Below are 22,920 nucleotides of genomic sequence, written 5' to 3' on the forward strand. Positions count from 1 at the left end.
CGCCCAGCGCGCGCCTCCCGCCCCCGTCGCGTGAGTGACGTCATCGCCGCGTGCGGCAGCAATGGCGGCGGCGGGAGTGGCGCCGGTCCGGGAGCGGTGAGTGCCGGGTTCGAGGCCTCGCGTGAGCTCCTGTCCGCTCCGTGAGGCACCGGCCATCGCACGGAGCCGTCCCTGAGGCGGCTGAGGGGCCGGCCCGGTCCCGGGGTGCGGCTGGGGGAGCTGCTGATGTCCTGCGGCCTACAGCGGGGATAACAGGGCCTCATCCTGGGGTACTGCGGGGTGGGGGTGGGGATCGGGAAGGGGGTGGGGGTGGGGATGGAGTTTGGGGCCGGAGGAATCCCGGGTGTTCATACAGGCTGGGAGGAGCAGCCCTTGGGAGCAGCCCTGCATGGAAGGAACTGGGGGTCCTGGTGGTGAAAAGCTGAGCGTGAGGCAGCAGGGTGTGATTGCAGCAAATGGGATCCTGGGCTCCATCAGCACAGGGGTGGCAGCAGGGACAGGGAGGTGATTGTCCCCCTCTGCTCTGCTCTTGTGAGGCCCCATCTGCAGCACTGCGTGCAGGGCTGGAGCCCCCAGGACAAGAAAGACAGGGAGCTGTTGGAGAGGGTCCAGAGGAACCACAAAGATGAGCAGGGGCTGCAGCACCTCCCCTGTGAGGACAGGCTGAGGGAGCTGGGCTTGTTCAGCCTGGAGAAAAAAAGGCTGTGGGGTGAATCATTGCAGCCTTCAGTACCTAAAGGGAGCCTACAAACAGGAGGGGAGTCAGCTCTTCGAAAGGGGAGATAACAGCAGGACGAGGGGAAATGGTTTGGAGTTGAGGGAGGGAAGACTGAGGTTGGATGTCAGGGGGAAGTTCTTCACTATGGAAGTGGTGAGGTGCTGGAACAGCTGCCCAGAGAGGCTGTGGATGCCCCGTCCATCCCTGGAGGTGTTCAAGGCCAGGTTGGATGGGGCCCTGGGCAGCCTGGGCTGGTGTGAAATGTGGAGATTGGTGGCCCTGCATGTGGCAGGGGGTTGGAGCTTCATGATCCTTGAGGTCCCTTCCAACCCTGGCCATTCTGTGATTCTGTGTGATATGGAATTGGGGATGGGAGTGGGACTGGAAGCAGGGCTGAGGTTGAGGATGGGGATAAGTTGGTGGTTGGGGATGGGGATGAGGATGGAGGTGGGGGCACTTCACAGCGCTGTGGTGCTGGCAGTGCAGTTCTTCACAGCCTCATGGTTGTTCTGCAGGTTTGTTGCCTCCAAAGAGCAGTTCCATGCCTACCTGAGGGCCAACGGTGAGCTTGGTGGCCAAGGAGGTGACAAGGAGGAGGAGAAGGAGGCCAGCAGTGAGCAGAGCGAGCCCCCTGCCAAGCGGGGGAGGTTGGATGTGCAGGGCCAGGATGGAGAAAGCCCAGAGGAGCCCGAGGACGGGGAGAAGGAACCCAGGGATGGGGAGAAGGAGCCCAAGGACGGAGAGAAGGAGCCTGTGGAGCGCAAACGAGCCCGAGGGCAGAACAAGAGCAGACCCTGCATGAAGCCCAACCACTATGAGAAGAGCCGGTTATGTCCATCAGTCACTCAGGTGTGACATGGGGTGTGATGCCTTGCTTTGCTCTTGGTGGGATTCTTTATTTTTTAGCTTAGGAAAGCACATGCCAAAGTGATTGAAGGCAAAGATGCTCCAGGGTGAACTCTCACAAAGAGGGAGCTGAAGGCACAGGGAGGGCTGTGCTGGCACAACTGCCTCTGTTGGCTGCTTGGGAAGCGTGTAGTAGGATGAGGCTGAACAGGGCAAGCAAAGCATCAGCTTTCCTGAGTCCACAGGGCTCAAATAGCCCCTCAGGTGCTCAGTGCCCACCAGCGTCTTCCAGCAGTTGGCTTCGTGATTCGTGGCATGGCCAACATCATGGGTGCTCAGTGTGGCTTTTTTTCCCTCTTCAGGCTCACCTTGGTTGTACAGATATGCCCACAACTAGAAGCAGAGGGTAGAGGTTTTAATCTCTTCTTTCTTGTTTGAAGGGCTGTGCAGAGAAGTGCTACTTTGGCCCACGGTGCCGCTTCCTTCATGACGTCGGGGAGTACATGGCAGCAAAACCAGCCGACCTGGGGCACAGCTGTGTGCTCTTTGAAACCTTTGGCAAGTGTCCTTATGGCATCACTTGTCGCTTTGCCAAGGCCCACCTCAGGGATGGCTACCAGAATGTGGTCAACACAGAGCTGGCCAAGCAGTGGGAAGGGAAATCGCTGGTGAGGAACAACCTCTCCAAGGACCTCCAGCACCAGCTGCGCAAGAAGAAATTTATCTTTAAGAAAGCTGATGAGTATCTCTGCAGCCTGGCCAAGCCCCACCACAATGATAGGAAGGGAGGCAAAGCCCCGGGGCACTCTGCAGGGGGTGAGGAGGTGTCCAACTGCACAATGCCTGAGGATGGCCTGGGAGACACCTCAGAATGTCCTGTGCTACCAGAGGGAGGAGATTCCAAACCAGCTCCTGTGCAGAGTCCTCACCCCACAGAAAGCAAGGAGGGGTGCCCCACCAAAACAGCAGGCCCAGTGACAGATGAAGACATTGTAAAGCTGAGGCCACGTGAGAAGAAGAAGGTGAGCAGTGAGAGTTTGGTCAAGGGCTGCTATCTCTGTCCCCAGGGAAGACAGAACAGATCTCTTAGCTGGATGACAGGTGGGGGGGGGGGGGTTGAGCTGCATGGGGACCACATTACTGTCATGAGAGGGGAAGGATGCAGGCGGGTGAGCTATTGGAACCCAGTAGTGTTGTTGAAGGGGTGAGAGCTAAGAGAAGCTTCAGCCTTTTGCACATGAGGGAAATTAGGAGCTGAGCTGTCAGTGCGGGTAGAAATGATCTGCAAGGAGAAACTATGCTGGGGCTGGTTGGTATGCCTGTACTGTGCAGTGCTCTCCTGAGGGGAGGCTTAGCATTGCCTCCTCCTGACCTCTTGTCCTTTAGCCAGTCTTACATCCTGCTACATTTGTAACTGTTTGAGTTTTATCCAAGCTGAGCAGTGAAAACAAATGGAGCAATTAAAGTTTCTCTTACCCAAATGATGTCAGGGAGCTGTTGAGGTTCTTAAACAAAAAACAGTGATTTCCTGGGTTTCCCACTGAGTTTTCTCAAGACAGGTGATACAGTGGCTAACTGGAATCTCCTCGTGTTTTACCACTGCCGGTTCAGCTCTGCTAACATGCTCCTCCATCCCTGGTTGTTTTCCAGTTGGAAATCCAAGGCAAGCTCTACTTGGCCCCACTGACCACAGTAAGTTGATAATAATGTCCTTTGGTCAAAATTTGCCATTACCACATTTGGAACAGAGCTCATCTCCCCACAAACGATCTCTCTGCTGTCTTTCAGTGTGGCAACCTCCCTTTCAGAAGGATATGCAAACGTTTTGGGGCAGATGTCACATGTGGAGAGATGGCTGTGTGCACAAACCTGCTTCAGGGCCAGTCCTCTGAGTGGGCTCTCCTCAAACGACACCACACTGAGGATATTTTTGGGGTGCAGGTGAGTGCCATCACCTTGACAAGCAGACAAATTATAACTCACTTCTGAGGCAAAAAGCTGCTTCTTGAACTCATGCAAACTGTTGCCCTTTGGTAGCTGGAAGGAGCATTTCCAGACACAATGACCAAATGTGCAGAGCTCCTGAACCAAACGATTGATGTGGACTTTGTAGACATCAATGTTGGCTGTCCTATCAACCTGGTCTACAAGAAGGTAAGAAGATGTTCTGCAGCATGCCTTGTTTCTGTCTACAGATGTTTGTCATTTGCATCATTTCCTGCTACCTGATCTGCTCCTCTCAGTTGGGTCCAGAGTTATCAGGTCATTTATGGACACTAGACTTCAACAGCAGGCAGAAGGGGGGAGGGGAAAGGATAAAGGGAATATTTCAACAAAAAACACACCAAGTCTGGAAAGTCGTGGAGTTTTAACTGTGTTCCTTTGAACAGAGGGCTGCTCTTTTCTATGCAAGGAAGCAAAAAGTCTTGATTGTGCCACTTTTCTTTCCCCAGGGTGGAGGCTGTGCTCTGATGACTCGATCTAACAAATTTGAGCAGATTGTCCGAGGGATGAACTCGGTGAGTCCAATCACAGGCTGGCAGCAGAAGAGAAGCAGGTGGAGCTGACTGCTTCCCCAGCCCGACCTCACTCTGCTCTCTCTGCAGGTGCTGGACGTCCCACTGACTGTGAAAATACGGACAGGGGTGCAAGAAAAGATAAACGTGGCCCATAAAATAATCCCCAAGATCCGGGAGTGGGGAGCATCCATGGTCACGGTACTGGGATACCTGCTGGGGCTTGAAATTGTTGACTGCTGTCTGGGGAGCTCTGCTTGCATGTCAGCCCAGAGTGTGACCTCACCCCCTGCCCAGAGCTGAGAAGCTCTTTCAAACACCTTTGGCTATCTGTGTACTATTTTCTAGTGCTTTCTCCTAAAAAGAGAGACAAACTGTGATGCTTTTATATTTAGAACATTGTCCTCACTGCTCCTGAAGCTTGCATCCATTACAAAAGGAGGTGGCTTTGAAACAGAGGCTTCATTCAGATGAGCTTCATTATATCAGGGCTGGCTAATCATTTGCATGGGGATGAGTAGTTCCTGCCCACAGTGAATATTCCCTTTCACTGCCTACAGTCACTTCCTGCTCTGCCTTGCAAATAGCCCAAACATTACTCAGAAAAGCATCCAGCCCTTTCTCAGCATTGCAGACCACCTCTGCAGCCTGCTTTGTTAGCAGCTGGGCACCCATTAGGATCCTTTACCCCAGCCTGGTGACATTGCCTTGTCAAAGCACATTCCTGCAGTGCTCCTGTGCTGTTCTGCCTCCTTTCTGGTGCTCAGTGAGGTCTCACTGTGACTTCTTTCTGCAGCTGCACGGCCGGTCCAGGGAGCAGAGGTACACAAGAGTTGCTGACTGGGACTACATAGCAGAATGTGCTAAAATAGCAAGCCCCATGCCTCTTTTTGGTAGGTTGTTTTGGGATGTGGGGCGCCCTTCTGATTTGAAAAATGTTGAAAACAAAAAGAGTAAGAGAAAAAATACAGCTCCCAAATACATCCAGTCTGGGGGAAAGGTTGGATTATCCCTGGCAGTGCTCCACAAAGTCTTGTGCAGCTCAGTTCTGCCTGCTTGCTTGAGGCCTGGCACGATGAGCAGAGCAGGATGGAGGGCACACAGAGCACCTTGGTTTCAGCAGGTGCTTTCTCTTGTAGGCAGCATGGCACAGAGATCCCAGCTAAACCTTCAGGGTATGAGTTGAGAGTGCAGAAGGAGAGAGAGAAGAAGGCTCCCCTCCTTGTGATGGGAACGTTAATCAGAAACATTCCTGAGGATCTCTAAATATGACCCTGTGTCCTTTTTGAATTTTATCCCATGCCTGGATTAGCTCATTTTGACTTGCCCTGCTGCATCACTTTGACCTCTGGCTTCTCCCTCCCTTCTGCACAGGAAACGGTGATATTTTGTCTTATGAAGATGCTAATCAAGCCATGCAAACCGGCGTTTCAGGAATTATGATTGCAAGGCAAGTGGCTGCATTTCCCCTGTGCTTCTGAGCCTATTGGTGCAGGGGTAAAGGGAAAAAAAAAAAATAACTAAAATAATTTTAAATATGAGAAGAGCTTCCTCTTAGTGAAATTACTCTTTGAAACTTGGGACAGTGTGTATCCGTGGGAGCTTACAGTGGCTGAAAGCTTTTCAAGTAGCACTGGGCTGGCAAATAAGAGCTGGAAACCATTTTAGTCCTCTCTGAAGCATCACAGGAGTAATGATGCATGTTTTATTTGGCTGCAGGGGAGCACTCATCAAACCGTGGCTTTTCACTGAAATCAAGGAGCAGAGACACTGGGATATCTCCTCCAGTGAGAGATTTGATATCCTCAAAGACTTCACCAACTACGGCCTGGAGCACTGGGGGTCAGATACTCAGGGTGTGGAGAAGACCAGGAAGTTTCTGCTGGAATGGCTCTCATTCCTGTGCAGGTAATTGTGCCCTGTTTGGAGGACTGTTTCCACAACAGGCCCACCTCGTTTGAACAGCAGCACACAGTGCCCATAGTGTTTGTGTTTTGCTGCAGGTATATTCCAGTTGGGTTATTGGAGCACCTACCTCAGAAGATCAATGAGCGACCACCTTACTACATAGGGAGGGACTATCTGGAGACACTGATGGCAAGCCAAAATGTGGATGATTGGATTAAAATCAGGTAACAAAGCACAGGTCAAGCAGTGTTTCACTTGGAGGTTTTAGCTGAGCTTGGAGTTGCCATAGAAGAGCTCTTGTTCCCTCCCTCTGCCTCAGGAGGTCACGCACAGCCCACTGCAGAGCTCGGGTAGCTGACCTCTCTCATGACACACTGTTCATCCTGGGACAGTCAGGAACTGAGAGGAGAGAGCACAGCGATGGGACAGCCCGGGCTGTCAGCACTTTGCACACAGCTCTGCTCAGCCAAGCGACAGGGCAGCATCCCCAGCTGGAGAGAACCGAGCGTGACCCCCCCATTCCTCAGCATCTCATTCTGAGTTTGTGCAACAAAATGCAGACAACTGCTTCTCCCCACTTCTGTGAGCCTACAGGCAGTGGCTGGGAAGTGGCTTCAGTTCCAAGCCAAAATGAGAACTCATGCAGCACAGCCAGCTGCTGTTCCTTGTGTCATGGAAACAGAGATTAACAAAAATAGAGCACAGCCACGAGCTTCTCTGGTTTTTGCTAATCCTCATCCATTTTGGTAGTGCTGGGAACAACTGCCTGAAAGCAAGTTGTGAATACGTCAAGTTTTAATCAGGATTTTTAATTGCTGGTTTTTCAAGCAGAACCTGCCCACGCGAGGCTGTGCAAAGCTCTGTAACCACTGCTCCTTGCAGCACCTTGTAAGAGATTCGTAGCCATAAAAATTCAATTTCCAGTCCAATTAGGTTTATTCATTAAAGCTTATTGTAAGGAGATGTGAACCAGCGGAGGGGTCTCCCAGGCATGCTCTGCTCTGCTCTCACCATCACAGCTTTTCATTACACAGCAATGTGCCCTGCTGGGATACACTGCTGACAAGCCTCATGGAAAGTTTTAGTGATGCTATATTGAACCAGCATCCAGGAAATACATTAAACCTCCTTGACTGTAAAGAAAATTACTCCGCGCTGAAAATACAGCGTGGGTTCCCAAGTGTGAAATAGTTGAAGTCTTAAGTGAGGATAAGTCGCAATAGCACTGGCTTACATCATTTTAGGATCCAACCTTAATACTCTTTGGCACTAACGGGGTTTTGGCTCTGCACAAGCACAGCAAGAGGTTGGGAGGAGCTCTCAGAGGCTTGTGCTGATTTTAGGCATGCGGGTGCCAGCAGTGAAGCTGGTATTCAGGTCACCAAACTTAGAATCCCATTTTGGCATTGACCCACAGCAGTGAGAGCTGTGCCAAGACCCAGAGTCTGTGCTTCCACTGCTGTGGTTCAGGGTTCGAGCTCAGCACTAGAGCCAATTGGGTGCAGCAACACTTGTGAATTTTCGGGAGGGTGACAGCTTTGGGTACAACTGAGTAGAGCCCTGGTGCTGTGCAGCAGGTGGGGTGGCAGTGGTTCTGTACTGAACACAAACTTCTGTTTCCTTTCAGTGAGCTGCTCCTGGGACCTGTACCCACCAACTTCACCTTCCTGCCTAAGCACAAGGCAAATTCCTACAGATAGGAGCAGTGCAGCCCTTTCCTGCAGCATCGAGTGCAGGGGAGGCAGCAGGATGGTGTGTGTTGCTCAGCTGCACGCAGAAATGAAATAAACTCTTATGTTTTTAGGAGCGTGGTTGCTTTCTTACCTTGAGCATCATTACCTGTCACAACCACCACTGAACCCTGCTGTTCACATTGTTGCCCTCTGTTCCTATAGGGATATCCTGGGTTAGGGGCAAATCCTGTCTGTGGGAGGGTGAGGCGTATGGACCCAATTCCTGGCAGTCCTGGAGAGCACAGCCACCCTCACCCTCCCGGCAACTGATGTACAGAATCCTGTCCCTTTTGGGGAGCTCACATGGACTGCTGTCATCTGCTGGACGTCACACAGCCCCTTCAAGGGCTGTGCTGGAAGGGGGTGTGGGGAGCAAAGCAGCTGCTTTTCCATCACGAGCTCTGCTTAAAGCGAAGGGTGAATGAAAGCAGGCCTGCTGACAGCGTGTAGTGACCTTCCCTTGGCTGCCTCGAGGGCTTTTTCTGTGCCCGTGTCACTTGAGCACAGCAGTGAAGGCTGCTGAGCACAGGCAGCAGTCACGGATGCAGCTGCTCTGTATCTCAAGGACTCCACGAGTGCAGCCACGAGGCAGACAGCTCACATCCCTGACTCAGCTCGACTGAATCAGCTCCATCCCCTCCAAAATATTCCACTGGGTACAAAAGGGGTTTGCAACCACAGCAGCCGAGGTTGGGTAGAGCCGCACCGCAGCAGCAGGCGTTCCTTCCCTGCTCAAAGAGCAGCTGCTGTCTGAATGAGATCCACCAGCAGATCAAAAGCAGAGAGGCTTTTGGTGCAGCTGAGCAACGCTCACATGTTCACATGCTGCCTGCCATCATTCCACCACCAAGAGTCCTGGCAGGGCTGAGCTGTGTGGTTTGCAGGAGCACGCAGACCCTGCTGCCCGTGGTTCCAGCCTCGCTGCAGAGCAGGGTGCAGAAGGGAATCTCTAAAAATTGCTGTTCAAAGCCACAGCTGTGCAAGTTTCAGCCTAGGCTTGCTTGTGAAGTGCCTTCATCTGGGAGCACGTGGGGAGCAGATGCATTTTGGGGCAGTGGGTTCAAGGGTAGGGAGAAAGGGAGAGGATGGGTGGCCCACAGTGCAGCCCCCCAGGCAGTTTGCCAAGGCAGAAAGATGCTGTGATGCTGAGGATTGCACCAAAAGTCACTGCAAGTAAATCATGAAAGTCAGTCATGGCAGTCAGGCACCCAGAGCCTAGTTATGCTGGGCAGAGAGCATCTCCAAACACAACAGGAACCCCGAAAGGGGCTGCACACCAACCCCAAGTGCACACATCCCTATGGGGTTCCACTTTCATCCTTATGGGGCTCCACATCCAGCCCTGAGCACCCACATCCCTACGGTGGCTGCACGGGATGCCCCAGCGCTGACAGCCCCCAGCCACAAAGCGACCCCTGGGCTGCAATGGGGCCAACGAGCCCTGCCCCATCACCACCTCATAAAGACCCACAGCTGTGGGGTCACAGCAGCCCCCGTTAACCCTTCCTCTCCCTTTAAGGCCAGAGGAGGTGAGGAGGGGGCGGTGGGCGGGGATAGAACGCTGGGACCCCTGGCAACCCCCCGTGGGAGACCCCAAACACAGCAGAGTCGGTTGGACCCGCTGTCGGACAGCAGCTCATGGAGTTGGCTGCCGCCTGGCGCTCCTCTCGCGGCCCCCAGGGCCCCCCGGCTCCTCCGCCGCTCATCCTTCCTGAGCTCTTCAGCCTCGCAGGTGAGGACCAACCCCGTTTTCTCCACGCGGACGCGGTCCCTTCCCAGCCCGCCCACCCCGGGCTCCTCCTGTCGCTTTGGGAGGGGACTGATGGCGTTTTCTCACCTCTTCCAGGCTCAGCCAAACCCTGCCAGCCTTCTGCGATGGAGCAGCCCCTCCTCGCACCTCCGGCGATGGGGACGCTGATGGCACCCGGCGCGCCCCGGGGTCCCCCGCCAGGTTAGACATCCCCCCATCCGCAGTGTGAGCCCTCGGGGGGCCCCGAGGAGCCCCCTCCCCAACGTCCCTTCGCCCCTGCAGGGCTGTGGATGGCTCCGTGCGGCTGCTTCTTCGACCCCCGTGTCTTTCACTTCGAGTGGGCAACCACCACCGTGCCCCCACCGGCCAACTCCATGGGCTCCCCTTCGCTGCCCAACGCTGCCCCCGGGGCTCCGCAGAGCTGGGTGACCCCCCCGGCCCCACCTCAGCCATTTGTGCCCTACAAGCAGCAGGGCGCTGTCGTGACCCCGCTGCTGCCATCGGTCCCCAACTTCCAGCAGCTGGAGGGGCAGATCCAGCAGCTGAGGATCTCAGAGGCACCTCCGAGCGGCAGCACCGGTGCGCCCTCTCATGGCATCGTCCCAGCCGATAGTGACACCCCAATGGGCGCCTCTGCCATCCCCAACCCCCAGGAGATGGGGGCCAACCTGGAGAGCCTAGACATAGAGCTGCCCGACGAGGTGCTGCTGGAGGAGGCCGTGAGGCTTTTCAACTGCTCCCCTGACATGGAGGAGGTCAACCAAGACAACCCCAGCAGCATCCCCGTGCTCAAAGACCTCGGGGATCTCGCTGACCTCGACGACATCATCTCCTGTCACGACATGAGCTCGCTCTCGCTGCCTGAAGAGATGCTCTCCTCTGACTACAGCATCCCCGAAGCCTCCAGCATGATGCTGAGCGTGGAGCAGCTCGACAGCGTCCGGATGAACACCCAGGAGATGCACCAGGATCTGACACCGCCAGCTCTGCTGCTGTCACCGCCGCAGGGCAATGCGTTGCAGCCCAAAGCCAAGCTGGAAAAGAGGGGGAAAAAGCGACGAAACAACTTCTTGCTGAGAAAGGGCTGCAAATAGAGGGCCTCCACCTGCAGCAGTGGGGTGGGAGAGCAGGGTTAGAGGCCGGGTAATGGGATCGGGAGGGGGGAGGGAGAAGGGTGGTGTTATACAACTTTTGTCTTGTTATCTATTAAACATTGTTTGTTCAGAACATCTCCATGTCTTGGTGGGGGGTGGAACAGCCATTGGGTTTGGGGGGGGGGGGGAGGGGGAACTGGGACAGACATGCCTACACACAGCATCCCCAGCCCTACAGTGAAACCCAGGCCAAGGGCAGAGGGAGTTCAAAGTGCCTTCATCCCAAAGGCAGATGGAGTCACTTTCAAGGTTGGGGGGGAGTGTGGAGGGGGATGGGGGGGGTAAGAGGGTCCTCCAAAGAGGGGGGGGAGAAGGGGGACAGGGTCCTCCAAAGAGGGGGGGGGGGAAAAGGGGGACAGGGTCCTCCAAAGAGGGGGGGGGGGAAAAGGGGGACAGGGTCCTCCAAAGAGGGGGGGGGGGGGAAAGGGGGACAGGGTCCTCCAAAGAGGGGGGGGGGGGAAAGGGGGACAGGGTCCTCCAAAGAGGGGGGGGGGGGGAAAGGGGGACAGGGTCCTCCAAAGAGGGGGGGGGGGGGAAAGGGGGACAGGGTCCTCCAAAGAGGGGGGGGGGGGAAAGGGGGACAGGGTCCTCCAAAGAGGGGGGGGGGGGAAAAGGGGGACAGGGTCCTCCAAAGAGGGGGGGGGGGAAAAGGGGGACAGGGTCCTCCAAAGAGGGGGGGGGGAAAAGGGGGACAGGGTCCTCCAAAGAGGGGGGGGGGAAAAGGGGGACAGGGTCCTCCAAAGAGGGGGGGGGGAAAAGGGGGACAGGGTCCTCCAAAGAGGGGGGGGGGGGAAAGGGGGACAGGGTCCTCCAAAGAGGGGGGGGGGGGAAAGGGGGACAGGGTCCTCCAAAGAGGGGGGGGGGGAAAGGGGGACAGGGTCCTCCAAAGAGGGGGGGGGGGGGAAAGGGGGACAGGGTCCTCCAAAGAGGGGGGGGGGGGAAAGGGGGACAGGGTCCTCCAAAGAGGGGGGGGGGGGGAAAGGGGGACAGGGTCCTCCAAAGAGGGGGGGGGGGGGAAAGGGGGACAGGGTCCTCCAAAGAGGGGGGGGGGGGAAGGGGGACAGGGTCCTCCAAAGAGGGGGGGGGGAAAGGGGGAAAAGGGGGGAGAAGGGGGACAGGGAGACATGACAACAGGGTCTGAGTGAAGCCCTTAAGTAACACCCATCCTAAGGGCCCACTCCAGAGCCTGGCTTGCCCTCCCTGCTGCAGCAAAATAGCCCTAAATAACCCGAAGAAGAGTAATGGAGGAAGCCACTGTGGGACAGTACCCCCACTCCCCTCATCTGCCCAACATAAAGCCACAATGCTAGAGGAAAAATAACATCACTCACAGCCAGAAAGTGCCTGGAAACGTCACCTGTCTTTATTGAGCATTTCACATCTGAGCTCCTCAACTTCATACCAATGCAGCCAACACAGCACCTTCAGGCCATGGTGCCACCATTCCGCCACGCTCAAGCTCTTGGTTTCCCCATCAGCAGCCCCAGGGTGTGGGGGAGTGATGGGGCAGAACCAGTGACCATCACCTGAGCACAGACCCCAATACGGGCAGTGAGGATGGCTCAGGCATTGGGAAAAGCTTTGGGTGCTGCCCCTTCCCTGAGCATCCTCACTCCAAAACAGAACCACACGCAGCAGCGGTGCCTCTATGGGCCACAAAGAGATGTTCTGCTCAAGAAAAAGGAAAAAAAAAAAAAGGAAAATAAAACAATAATTAAAAAAAATAATAATCCCATAACCCAAACGTAAAGGAGCCTTAGTGCTCGAGGACAAACTTCCCTCTGCCAATGCTGTTGTAGAAGCCTTTGGTGCCATCGGGCCCATGGGGCAGGCGCAGCACGCAGGATTTGGGCTTCACAGCCGGGGGGGTTCTGGGAGGGGACGTGGCATCCACAGAGGGGCTGTGGGCAGCGCTGCTGAGCCACGGGGCCCACGTGCTCCCCCAGCCCAAATCGGGGCTTTTGGGGGTGGCATTGAGGCTGAAACCCAGCTCTGCAGTGAGCGGAGGGAAGGCCATGCTGGCCAGGAGCGACCCAGAGAAGGTGCTGCTGAAGGAGCCGGGCTGGAAGCTGTGGCCATGGGGCCAAGCGGGTGCAGAGAGGAGCTGCGGCGAGGCCACGTCCGACTCCGAGGAGCTGCAGAACAGCGAATCCCCAACAGCACAAGGGAAGGCTTCGGCTCGCGCCTCCACCAGCTCCTCCTGCTCAGCCCCGCTCCTCTTCTTGGATCCCTTCCCCGAGAGCCTCACCACGCAGATGCCACGGGAGCAGGGCTGGCCCAGCTCCTCGCAGGCCCTGCGCGCGCTCTCCAGGCTCTCGTACTCCACCAGCGCGCAGCAGTGGCTCAGCAGCTCAGGGAAACGCGTTGCGTATTTCCTCATGTCCGACGGCAGCTTGCGGCCCGGCCGGAGGATGCGGATGGAGGCGATGGCTCCAAAGGGGCTGAACATCTGAGTGATGGTTTCAATGAAGTTCCTCTGGAGCGGTGGAGGCGTGCCCGGCTCCGGGGGCAGCGGGTCCCAGGCCAGCAGGAGTTTGGTGGGAGGGACGTTGAGGATTGAGTCGGGGATGGGGACGCGGCGCCGCACTTTGGTGCCCTCCTGGTTGACTTCCAGCAGCTCGGAGAAGCGCAGGGCGTAGAGCGTGAGGCGCCAGTCACGGGTGAGGTACTTCACCTGTGGGGAGAGGGACGCTGAGCCCCTGCCCAGAGCCATCGTGCAGGCACAGCCTCACCTCGAGGCAGTCATGGGAGCACTGAGTTGGAAGGGACCTTTGAAGACCGTCTGGTTCAACTCGTTGCAATGAGCCAACTTGAGCGAGGCTCCCATCCCTCCTCAGGGCCCTGCAGCTCCATCGGGTGCTCACAGCATTGTTGCCTCACCTGGGTGGTCTCCAAGGGATGCAGTGCCCACCACCATCCTGGGGATCAGTTTAGTGACCCTCCTCTGGATGCTCCAGCAACAGCACAATGTTCATCTGAACTCCATTGGGGTCTGCAGGAGGAGGCCCCTAAAGACCATGGAGATGACCATTGGGTGGCACAGAGCTGCGTGGTGCAGTGACACTCCTGAGGGGTGAGACGGCATCCAGAGAGACCTGGACAGGCTGAGAGTGGGGCCAGGGAAGCCTCACAAGGGTCAAAGTCAAGTGCAAGGTTTTCAGCACCCCCACTGCTTGAATAAGGTGGGGGACAAAAGGATGGAGCTGTTGGGATGTGTCCGGGGAGGGTCACAAAAACAATCCAAGGGATGGAAGAGCAGAGAGGTGGGTGGGTGCCCCATCCCTGGAGATATACAAGGTCAGAGATGGGGCTCTGAGCACCTGGCAGAGCTGCAGGTGTCCCTGCTCACTGTAGGAGAGTGGGGCCAGACAGCCTTTAAGAGCCTCTTCCAACTCCAACCATTCTGTGACTGACCCATATCTCCCCACACAACCCTCCCTTCCCTGCTTCACCTACCCAACAGAAGCCCCCTCCTGCCCAGCAGGCACCAAATCTTCCCACCTTCTTGAAGGATGTCAGCAGCTTGATGCTGACAAAGCCCAACTTGTTCTTCTGGACGTGCTTCAGGAGGAAGGCATCCTTGGCCAGGTTCTCATCAGAGAGGTAGAATTCCACCTGGGACACAATCCTGCGGATCAGCTGTGGGTCAGGGATGGAGTAGCTGCAGTCGAAGAGTTCTGAACCCACAGCATCACTCGTATCACAGAAACTCCTGGGAGAGCAGCAGGGACACAGAAATGAGTTGGCAGCCTTTGGATATGCAGGGCTGCCCAGCCCCAATAGCAGTGGGGTGGGGGGCAGAGATGCCATGAGCCCCAGGTCCATTGGTGTGACCTGGCTATAGGGGCTCAGAGATGGGCACAAAGCAAGACAAGTGCTCAGCCCTGTGTACACCCACACAGCCACGTACCTATTGGAGCTCCTGAAGAAACTGTCTTGGCTGAGCAAACAGCTCTGCGACGGGAGGTGCAGCCCAGGGAAGGAATTTCTTTGCACAGACAGTGGGGTGCTGCAGCTGGGCTGGGAACTGAGCCCCAGGGCCACCATGGAGCTATGCGATGCCATGATCCTTCATCTGGGACATCATGTGGGACAAGGGCTGTGCTGGGAGGCTCCAGCAGCCCCAGAGCAGAGCCCACCTCCCAGCAGCAGCCCCAGAATAGGGATGGAAGAGCAGAGGCTGTGCCCTTACCTGCGTGGCAGCACTGGGAAGCGTGGGAAATCCTGGCACTACATCCTAGAGCTGCAGGGAGCAGACAGAGCCCAACCCTCCCACCTCCAAACTAAGGCTCCTGAAAGGTAGGGGGAAAGGAAAAAGGGAGAAAAAGCCTTGAGGGCTCTCAGGCTGCTGGCTTATAAGAGCCCAGAAGGGGCCCAGAGCTGAGCCCTACCCCAAGCCCCACCAGCTCCAGCTGGAGCGTATCAGTGGGTTAAGCAGCCCCAGCTGAGCCCTGGCTGCAGGTGCTGGGCTGGGGCAGGCTGCAGAATGTTGCTGCCAGGGGCATCTCTGCCTCAGTTTCCCTCCCTTGCACAGGGGCAGTGACAATCACATCAGGAAGCTTTGGTGGCAGGCAGCATTCATCTCCTCATGCTGTCAGGGTGACAGCAAAGCCCTTAATCCTGCATGCCCATAAAACAAAAGAGCCCCCCAAAAAGGGGAGGCACCCACTGAGGGGGGGGGGACACTGCGGGGCAGGATGGCCCACAGCCTCAGTAAGGGACAGGGGAGGAGAATGGGGATGAAATATCCCCATGGCTTAAGCCCTTGGTGGGGGCTGCCCATCTTTTGCTGGGACAAAAGATGACCTTCAGCCCGTGGGGTTCAGCTGATGCACCCTGTGGCTATGGGGTGGGCTCTCAGAGGAGCCAGGGTGAATGCCCAGACTGTGCCTCACTGCCAGCCCAAACCCTGCCCTTCTATCATGAGTCACAGAGAGCAGCAATGCCAAACCACCTCTGGGATGTTCCACTCACTGGGGTTCCCAGCTGCTTTGTCTGGTGCCCCCCCATCCCCAGGACAGATTTGCATCTCCCCCCAGCCCTGCAAAGCTGCAGCAGCTGCCTGCCACCTCCTCTCAATGACCAAAGAAGAAATGGGACCACAACAACTATTGTGCAGGCCTGAGCATTTGATATACATTTATTGCTATTCGGGTTTAGCTGGGAATTTTGTGCATATGGATTTGGAGGGGGTGATCCAGACTCCTCTTATGGTGCTGCACAGCTCCAGAGCATCTCAGCCGGCCATGGGGAGCAGGAGGTGGTTGGGTCTGGTCCATAGAGCCAATGCAGCAGCTGAAGTCAGCATCATGCTCTGTGGGAGCAGGGGAATTTAAGACTTGGTTGCTCGGTTGTTTTTTGACCATCATCTCTTATTAGCAGGATGTGAGGGGCAGATACTGACCCAGGGAGTAATCATTGTCATTATTTACAGGTAAATCCAGCCTTCTCATTTGTCTCTTCCTACTGTGATACGAGACATTTACAGACAGACATCACCCTGACAGACACCAGCACGGAACAGTAAGAGGGAAAGATGTACACTGTACACGCTTTCTTTTTACTTTCCATTTCTTTTCAAGTGTCACAGCTACCTTAGTACCACACTCTGAATAAGTAAATATTATATTTGGATAGAATATACTCTGATATGCAAATGTACACGAGGCCCCTGGAAAAGCTCACATCAAACATACCATATAAAACATCATTAGAAATAATTATAATAAAAGCTATTTATGACACAGCCTTTATTCACAGAAAGATTTGCCTTGGGGTTTGCTTTTTGCAGTTGGCTTGACAACAGACCCCCCACTGCCTGCAGCCGCGCAGAGCTGCCTTGGCTCAGCCCCACAGTGATGGCACAGCAGGGAAATGTCCCTGCAGTGCTGAGCATGGTGCCAGCCACGGCCACAGGGAGCCCCTCCCAGCTGCAGGGCCAGGGTTGGAGCAGGAGTGGAGCACCGCAGAAGCAGGCCTGCCAGCCTGTCCTAAGGCACTGCGGTCGCACACCCTCCCCCATCTCTGCATACACCTTGTGTAGGTCCACGGTGGTATTTTAGCAGGACATCAAGCTAGAATTCTACTGGAATTCTGCTGGAAACCTGGAATTCTAGAATCAACCTGGAATTCTACTGGAAACCTGCTGGAAACCCAGGGTGTGAGATCATGCCCTCTGTGTGGGTACCCTGGAGAGAATGGAAACGTCCCATCCCACAGACATGGGCATCAGAGCCAGCTTGGTGTCCAGCTGTTGCGTCCTCGGAGTCCTTTGGTATCTTGGGTTGGTTTAACAGCATCCCAGGATCGCTCGCAGATGGAACACATAGCTGGCAGGACGTGAGCGCAACAGGGAGGGCTCATCCCAAGTCCCAGGGCATGTATGTGTGCCACTCGGGGGGACCAGCTCAGAGCACAGCCCCAGACAGGTTCAAGAGGTGCACAGTACCACACGCCCAGCACAAGTGATTTGGCAAGTCAGAGCCAGGACAGTGTGTCTCGAAAGGCTGTAGGAGAAGGGTCAGGCATTTTTCCTTCCTCTTGGGCACTGATTGGTTCAAGTTTGTATCACAGTGAAGTCTGAGAAGTGGGGAAGAAATCCAAATTACCTTCCCTGTAAGAGAAAGCCTCATTTGCCCCGTCATTCAGTGGGGCACAGCCTCTCCTGCCAGGCACAGTCAGTCCAAAGACGCTTCAACCTCTCTTTAGCAGACTTTGTCCTTCACCCTCCACTCAGCTGCTAGCAGAGAGCTGGGGGCAGGCAGAACCTCCTACTGCCCCCCATCCGGGATCACCGCCCGCAGCCCTTCCTCAAACAGCAGTAAACAGAGAGAGAAACTAAGAGGCACTAATAGCACAGATGTGGGGAGACTCAGGCTCGAGGGCTGCCAAACCTGGCTCCAGATGTCTCCATCCAGCTGGAGAACAGCCACATCCCCCTGTCAGATCTCCTGCAGTGAGTGCCCGGTGTCGCTGCGTTCTCGCTTCACAAGTGGCTCCCCCACGCTCCGGGAATCCGTGTCTACTTCACTGCCCAGGTCACTGATGTGGTCTGCAAAAGGAAAGGCTCAGCATCAGGGTGGTCCCTGGGGATAAGAGGTCCTTTTCTCCAACACAGTGAAACAGAAAGGCTGGCACAAATTTCTCCCACCCGCAGTGATTCAATCTCAGCCCTACAGAGCTTTCATACCTTTGTCCAGCAGTGTTGGGGACATGGATGTGAGGTCACCAAACTGAAAGAGAAAGGAGGCTTGAGGTGAGTGAGGATTATGCAGAGCCAAAGCATCACATCTACAAGCCAGCATCTGTCTCCAAGTAATTCTAACAAGCAGTTGGGTGAAGCCACGAGCACCAGCAGTGCCAGTGGTAAAAAGCAGAGAGCAAAACTGACGGTGCATTTTGTGGAAACGTTTGTCACTTTCACCTAAGCCTCTGCAAAAATACAAAACACAAAAACCCAGGGAGGGATCAAGCTCTGGAAAAGGGCAAGAGAAGATGTTCTGTCTCTCAAGTGCTGCCACAGACTTCTGGCCAGGGTGCTGCCTGTTCTCCAGACAGTGGAGAAGGACAGCAGAGAAGGTGCCTCTTCTCCAGCCTTCTGCCTCTGTCAGGCAGCACAGACATCTTTCACCCCTGCTGGGCTTTACCAACATTCCACCTCTGCACAATCTGTGCAAAGCCCTTTAGTTCAGGTCAGGAAAGTGCTTTGGCTTTCAAGGCCACAGTGCCAAGTGTAACCAGTGAGCTGGTGACAACTTTGGTTCTGGAGATGTATTGTCTCCATCTGTGACAAGGTCTGAAACTCTGAAAAACTATAATCATAATTCTGAAAGGTCATACAAAGTTGGGCAGCAGAAAGAATCGAAGACAGCAGGAGTTATAAAGTGAGCAATGGGAATAGATGGACACAATTCATTGTCTTTTGCTGGGAAGAATCAGCCTCCTCCTGGAGAAAAGAAATATTGCAAGAGTGTAATGAAGGAAAAGCAAAACCTAAAGGATGAAAGCCTCCCACAGCTAGGTTTTGCTAGAAGGTCCTCCCTGTCTTTCATGTTCTTCTAATATCAATAAATATAGAGGTTTCAGGGAAGAGTGTGCATTCACAAAACTGCTGTCATGATGCAGCAGCATGGGTCTAATGGGAGGGGAAGAGAAAACAAAATGGATGCGATTGATTTGTCTGACTGCCCTACATGAGCTCCACAGAAGGAGGAAAATAGCATGAACTTCATGGAGCAAATAGCATCAGTTTTAATCTAAGAGCAGTTTCTATATTGCTTTCACAGGTTGACTGGAACCTTTTAAATTTGGGCATGTCAGAATGAAATGTTGGAAGTGGCTTCAGCTAGACAAGAGAGGTCCTGTTTGCAAGCCAGGCACTATCTTTGCTGTCTGATTTGTAACTAAAAAACCCACAAAACTGAAAAACAAACCTCTCATCACTTCTCCACAGAAAAAATGGAGAGGGTGGCTGACTGTGCATACAGCTCTGGGGTTTGCAGAGGGGGTCTGCAGAAGTGATGTGCACAGTACCACTGAAAATTGCAGGGAAAATAACTTCTGGAGATTTTGGTTTTGGTTTAGCTTTTGTGTTGGATGGGGCTATGGCAGGAACACCAAAATCAGATTATGGAGAGAAGTTGATAGATCTATTTCCTTCCTCCTTCAGGGCTCTGAAGCCCAACTGATGCCCAACTGCCTCAAAACCATCAGCCCAGGTATTAGTGAGACAGGAGGGAAGACGCTCAGGCAGTTGGATCCTTGTGCTAGGCACTCAAAACAAGTCAGTAAATCCCTCAGCAAAGATGGTTGCAAAACATGTTCAGGGCAGAATGCTGTTTGTGAACCAACAGTGCTCCCTTACGTGCTGCTTGGTTTGGGCTTGTTTCTAAGGGAATAAACAATTCTCACCTCTCCCATTACAGCAATTGGCGTCTCCCCTGTTGCCTGGGCAACACGATGCTCTACCAGATAAAACATGTATTCATCATACAGCAGGCGAATCAGGTGGAAGGAACCAAAGCTGGCAGCGCTGCGCAAGGTGAGGTCACGGATCACCATGGAGCTGGAGAATGACCAGAAAGAAAATAGTTAGAATGTGTTTTACACTTGCATCATGGCTGATGTGAATTCTTGATCCTGAAGCTACTCCAAGTGCTTTGTTTCTAACTCTAACCAAAGAGTGTCCAAGAACTTCAAGAAATTAGTTGGTGGGCATCTGATCTCCATCCCAAGAGGATATAGGTGGAAACACTCTCTTTTGCACAAGAGCAGAACAACAGTCAGCCAGAGTTGCATGTGTGTAAAGGTGTAAAGAAGTTGGCTTTGCCTTTTCAAGGAGTTATTTACATGCTCTGAGCCAGATGCAGAGTTATTACCAAAATGAGAAGAAAACATACCTGTAGAAAGACCATTTCAACAGGAACTGCCTGGCTGCCTTGGGGAAGCTGGGACTGCCCTCGTGATGCTTCAGGACTTGAGTAACAACATTATCCAGCCAACTGGCCCACTGGTCCAGGGAGCTCTGCTGCTGCAGTGTGAGCTTGAAATCCTGCTCCAGCTTCTGCACCATGCCTTCCTCACACTGGCACACCCATGAGGCTTGCTCCTGCTCAGGAGGAAGGGCTGACAGTCACTCACGCAAAGCCTGCTATTTCAGTTTTTTCCCCCAGCCCAGGAATTCAACCTCATTTCTAGTAGGCAAGGACTCCAAACCAGCTCTGAATCACACCTCTTTTGATCTCTCCTGACCACAGTACAATATTCCTATTAGAACAAAATCAGTATTGCTAGTAGTACTTCTTATAGAAGTTCATGAGAGCCTTCTCCACTATTCACAATGAGATGACAGATACACCTTGAAAAACACCAAAACCTCCCGTTAAATAATTCACTTAATCACTTTTTAATATTGGAAATAACATGCTGGTTACTAGCAGACAGTCTCACTAGACAGTCCCAGTTCTAGACAATATGGCCCAGGAAAAGATACAGTAAGTTACCTGCACGTTGGCAAAGTCAACCCGATTGAGATCACTGAGCATCTGGTTTATCTGGGAAGTGTTCTGCAGCACAGCACGAGCAGCCTGAGCCAGGTGGTTAAGGGATGTGTATCTCCGCAACGTCTGTGCAAAGGCACTCACTACTCCAACCTGCAGCAGAGCAGAGCACGGAGGGGACTGTGATCAGGGGGCAGCAGGGCTCAGGGGCTAACTCTTCTCAATGCTGAGCTCAAGAATGCAGAATACATTAGCTGGGGTAACCTGCATGGTTCCTCTCAAGCTGTTGCCTAATGTGCACTCAAGCACTTTTGCAGCATCTACTGAGTGTATCTCGAGCTGGGAACAGGCTTCACAAATCCATGGTGTTAGGAGAAAGACAGTAGGAGCCTTATATTCAGTCTCTGTGGTGTCATTCAGCCTCTGAAGTATCCTGTACTTTCCATTCAGGCAAGGAAATGGCACAACAGGCAGAGCATTATCAGCTCAAATGAACTGCCTGATCTTGCCCTGCTCCTTGCTGATTTTGGTTCAGAATTATTCTTGAATGCTGTGTTAGTCTGGAGTACTCATAGCCAAATTCCAGCAGTGATTTCCAATCACTGTGGAAAATGACAACACACACACTCAATTCAGTATCATGCTTTCTCTACTTACCTTTGTCTGGACAATCTGGGGGGGAAATTCACTCATTGCATTCATCAGCCACCCTTCCAAACTCTTGGCAAAATTACGAATCGCCTGTGTAAGTGTGCCTGCAAAGAAAGCTGCAGAGTTAGAAAGGCTGTTCCACATTGTCTTTACACACCACCTTTCTAGATCAGAACTGCTGTGGAAGGCACAGCCACTGATTTGGTAGTTGTGATCTCAGTTCAGCATCCTGGATCAGCTAGGTCCCAAAATGCACACAAACAGCTCCTTATCTTATTTGTGGCCCATTTTAGCTTTCTCTAATTGCTGAGACATGCTCTTTAAAGACACTTGTCTGCACCAGCATGCAGACTGACAGCAGATCAGTCTGCTGGGACCAGGTTTTTACAGCACTGCTCAGCCCAGTTTGTGGCTAAGTTGTAGCCGTTGGAGACTGACAGATGCATCAAAGTAAGCAGCCAAATCAGAGTGAAAACCCTCCATACGCCATCACTAATCTCCCAAGTGAAAGTTAACCCTATGTTTCCAGGAGGTGCAGGAGGGGACAGCATGGTCCTGTGTGAACAAAGATACAGTCTCCAAGGAAACATCTCATGAGGACTTGCCACGCTTACAACTGCTTGTGCATTAAGCCTTTGCTTTTCCTTTGACTTATAGCCAAAGTCAGGAGATGTGATATGAAATGGAGCTTGTTTTAAAAGGCCTGGGAATTCCAAAGGCCACAAAGTTATGCCTGCAGATAACAATGCTGTGGAAGGAATATTGTCCTTGCCCAAAATATTAGACTGCTTTTACAATGGAAATCTTTGTGGCAAGTGGTAGCCAGACAGCATGAATCACAAAATGCAGTTCTCCAGACATCTGGTGACTCAGGAGCAGCCCAGCAAGGAGCTGGAGCAGGAGGCAGCACTGCCTGTGCCCTCCTGGTCCCACTGCAGATACTCACTGGGCACCGGTCGCAGCACATCGGGGATGAGAATCTCCACCAGAGCCTGGTACAGGATGTGGTCACAGCTTCTCATCCACTTGAGGATGGGTTCGTATTTACACAGAGTGATCAGCTTGTCTTTTGGGAGGGTCCCTTCATGTTCTTCTTCACTGCGGGAAAAGGGAAGCAGCATTAGAAGCTGATATTCCAGGCAATTCACACTTCATCTGGATTTCTAATTTCAGTTTTCAGCAGAAAAAGCAATTCACATTTCTTTCAAAAGGAAATCTCTGATCATCTGTACCAATCTCTGACTCTGCAAGCACCTCTCCATCACAGGATCAGAGCTCTGACTGTGGTTTCACCTCAAGCCTGCATTTCCTGTGCTTGGCCTCCTTTTGCTTTCTCTACCTTCAGCCTCCCTTCACACACACACATGTTCATGTGTACCTGGGAATTGTCCTACAACACAGCACAGCTGGCTCCTCCTTACAGCTCAAGCTGTTCCCAAACCCTTCACACCTTTATCCTCTCCCCTCTGACAAATATTTGCAGCAAATGTTGTTTGAGCAGGTTAGCCAGTGCTGATGGACACTGTGATCATTTCTGAGGTGTCTGGTACCTTCAAATGCTACAAAATTTTCATAAGCAGAAAGATTTGGTGTTGTGATGAGAATAAATTGTCTCCAGCTGAATGAGGTGAAATGAGCCTGCATTC

General features: G+C 53.5%; 4 protein-coding genes across 17 annotated transcripts in view; 2 read left to right on the forward strand and 2 right to left on the reverse strand.

Annotated features, from left to right (window-relative positions):
• The first annotated feature begins 9 nt into the window (after window positions 1-9).
• On the forward strand, window positions 10-7,794 carry DUS3L (dihydrouridine synthase 3 like). 2 transcript variants are annotated; one of them, XR_016460261.1, is made up of 13 exons: window positions 10-96; window positions 1,234-1,567; window positions 2,005-2,586; window positions 3,215-3,256; window positions 3,353-3,505; window positions 3,602-3,718; window positions 4,018-4,083; window positions 4,171-4,281; window positions 4,877-4,973; window positions 5,455-5,530; window positions 5,800-5,988; window positions 6,065-6,212; window positions 7,616-7,794. XR_016460261.1 is itself a non-coding variant. In XM_031604637.2 (13 exons), the coding sequence occupies exons 1-13, from the start codon at window positions 62-64 to the stop codon at window positions 7,686-7,688; spliced, it is 2,004 nt and encodes a 667-aa protein (XP_031460497.2). In that variant the 5' UTR covers window positions 10-61; the 3' UTR covers window positions 7,689-7,794. The 2 variants fall into 2 exon arrangements, 1 of the variants encoding a protein (XP_031460497.2); XM_031604637.2 differs by having other exon boundaries at window positions 6,084-6,212.
• Window positions 7,795-9,297: 1,503 nt separating this feature from the next.
• PRR22 (proline rich 22) lies at window positions 9,298-10,691 on the forward strand. The gene is made up of 3 exons (XM_031604640.2): window positions 9,298-9,453; window positions 9,568-9,672; window positions 9,754-10,691. The coding sequence occupies exons 1-3, from the start codon at window positions 9,360-9,362 to the stop codon at window positions 10,563-10,565; spliced, it is 1,011 nt and encodes a 336-aa protein (XP_031460500.1). The 5' UTR covers window positions 9,298-9,359; the 3' UTR covers window positions 10,566-10,691.
• Window positions 10,692-11,966: 1,275 nt separating this feature from the next.
• On the reverse strand, window positions 11,967-14,958 carry LOC116236098 (la-related protein 6-like). The gene is made up of 4 exons (XM_031604603.2): window positions 14,818-14,958; window positions 14,536-14,700; window positions 14,127-14,337; window positions 11,967-13,299 (listed from the first exon to the last, which is right to left on the reverse strand). Exons 2-4 carry the CDS (start codon window positions 14,688-14,690, stop codon window positions 12,382-12,384), a joined length of 1,284 nt encoding a protein of 427 aa, XP_031460463.1. The 5' UTR covers window positions 14,691-14,700; window positions 14,818-14,958; the 3' UTR covers window positions 11,967-12,381.
• Window positions 14,959-15,713: 755 nt separating this feature from the next.
• The window catches only part of RFX2 (regulatory factor X2), a 55,299-nt gene continuing 48,092 nt past the window's right edge, over window positions 15,714-22,920 (reverse strand). For 9 of the 13 annotated variants that reach the window (XM_031604634.2, XM_031604629.2, XM_090125951.1 and 6 more), the window contains 7 exons: window positions 22,221-22,372; window positions 21,281-21,378; window positions 20,627-20,776; window positions 20,024-20,232; window positions 19,536-19,689; window positions 17,815-17,857; window positions 15,714-17,676 (listed from right to left, as the gene is read on the reverse strand). In XM_031604634.2, coding sequence (XP_031460494.1) covers window positions 17,567-17,676; window positions 17,815-17,857; window positions 19,536-19,689; window positions 20,024-20,232; window positions 20,627-20,776; window positions 21,281-21,378; window positions 22,221-22,372 — 916 coding nt within the window. In that variant the 3' untranslated portion in view covers window positions 15,714-17,566. The remainder of the gene's footprint in view (window positions 17,677-17,814; window positions 17,858-19,535; window positions 19,690-20,023; window positions 20,233-20,626; window positions 20,777-21,280; window positions 21,379-22,220; window positions 22,373-22,920) is intronic. The other 4 variants (XM_031604632.2, XM_031604635.2, XM_031604636.2 and 1 more) reach the window with 2 other exon arrangements.

Source organism: Phasianus colchicus, chromosome 28, assembly GCF_987193195.1.
Source record: "Phasianus colchicus chromosome 28, bPhaCol1.hap1.1, whole genome shotgun sequence".
In the NCBI taxonomy this organism is placed as follows: Eukaryota; Metazoa; Chordata; class Aves; order Galliformes; family Phasianidae; genus Phasianus; species Phasianus colchicus.

What these genes read in the sequence shown, in the direction of transcription:
- DUS3L (XM_031604637.2), top strand. Translation starts at nt 62, where the DNA reads ATGGCGGCGGCGGGAGTGGCGCCGGTCCGGGAGCG. An exon ending in AGGATATTTTTGGGGTGCAG is followed by an intron (nt 3,506 to 3,601) that starts GTGAGTGCCATC and finishes GCCCTTTGGTAG; the next exon opens with CTGGAAGGAGCATTTCCAGA. An exon ending in TGGCTCTCATTCCTGTGCAG is followed by an intron (nt 5,989 to 6,083) that starts GTAATTGTGCCC and finishes GTTTTGCTGCAG; the next exon opens with GTATATTCCAGTTGGGTTAT.
- PRR22 (XM_031604640.2), top strand. Translation starts at nt 9,360, where the DNA reads ATGGAGTTGGCTGCCGCCTGGCGCTCCTCTCGCGGCCCCCAGGGCCCC. An exon ending in TGAGCTCTTCAGCCTCGCAG is followed by an intron (nt 9,454 to 9,567) that starts GTGAGGACCAAC and finishes CACCTCTTCCAG; the next exon opens with GCTCAGCCAAACCCTGCCAG. An exon ending in GCCCCGGGGTCCCCCGCCAG is followed by an intron (nt 9,673 to 9,753) that starts GTTAGACATCCC and finishes TCGCCCCTGCAG; the next exon opens with GGCTGTGGATGGCTCCGTGC.
- LOC116236098 (XM_031604603.2), bottom strand. Translation starts at nt 14,690, where the DNA reads ATGGCATCGCATAGCTCCATGGTGGCCCTGGGGCTCAGTTCCCAGCCC. An exon ending in TTCTTCAGGAGCTCCAATAG is followed by an intron (nt 14,338 to 14,535) that starts GTACGTGGCTGT and finishes CTGCTCTCCCAG; the next exon opens with GAGTTTCTGTGATACGAGTG. An exon ending in TGCTGACATCCTTCAAGAAG is followed by an intron (nt 13,300 to 14,126) that starts GTGGGAAGATTT and finishes CTCTCCCCACAG; the next exon opens with GTGAAGTACCTCACCCGTGA.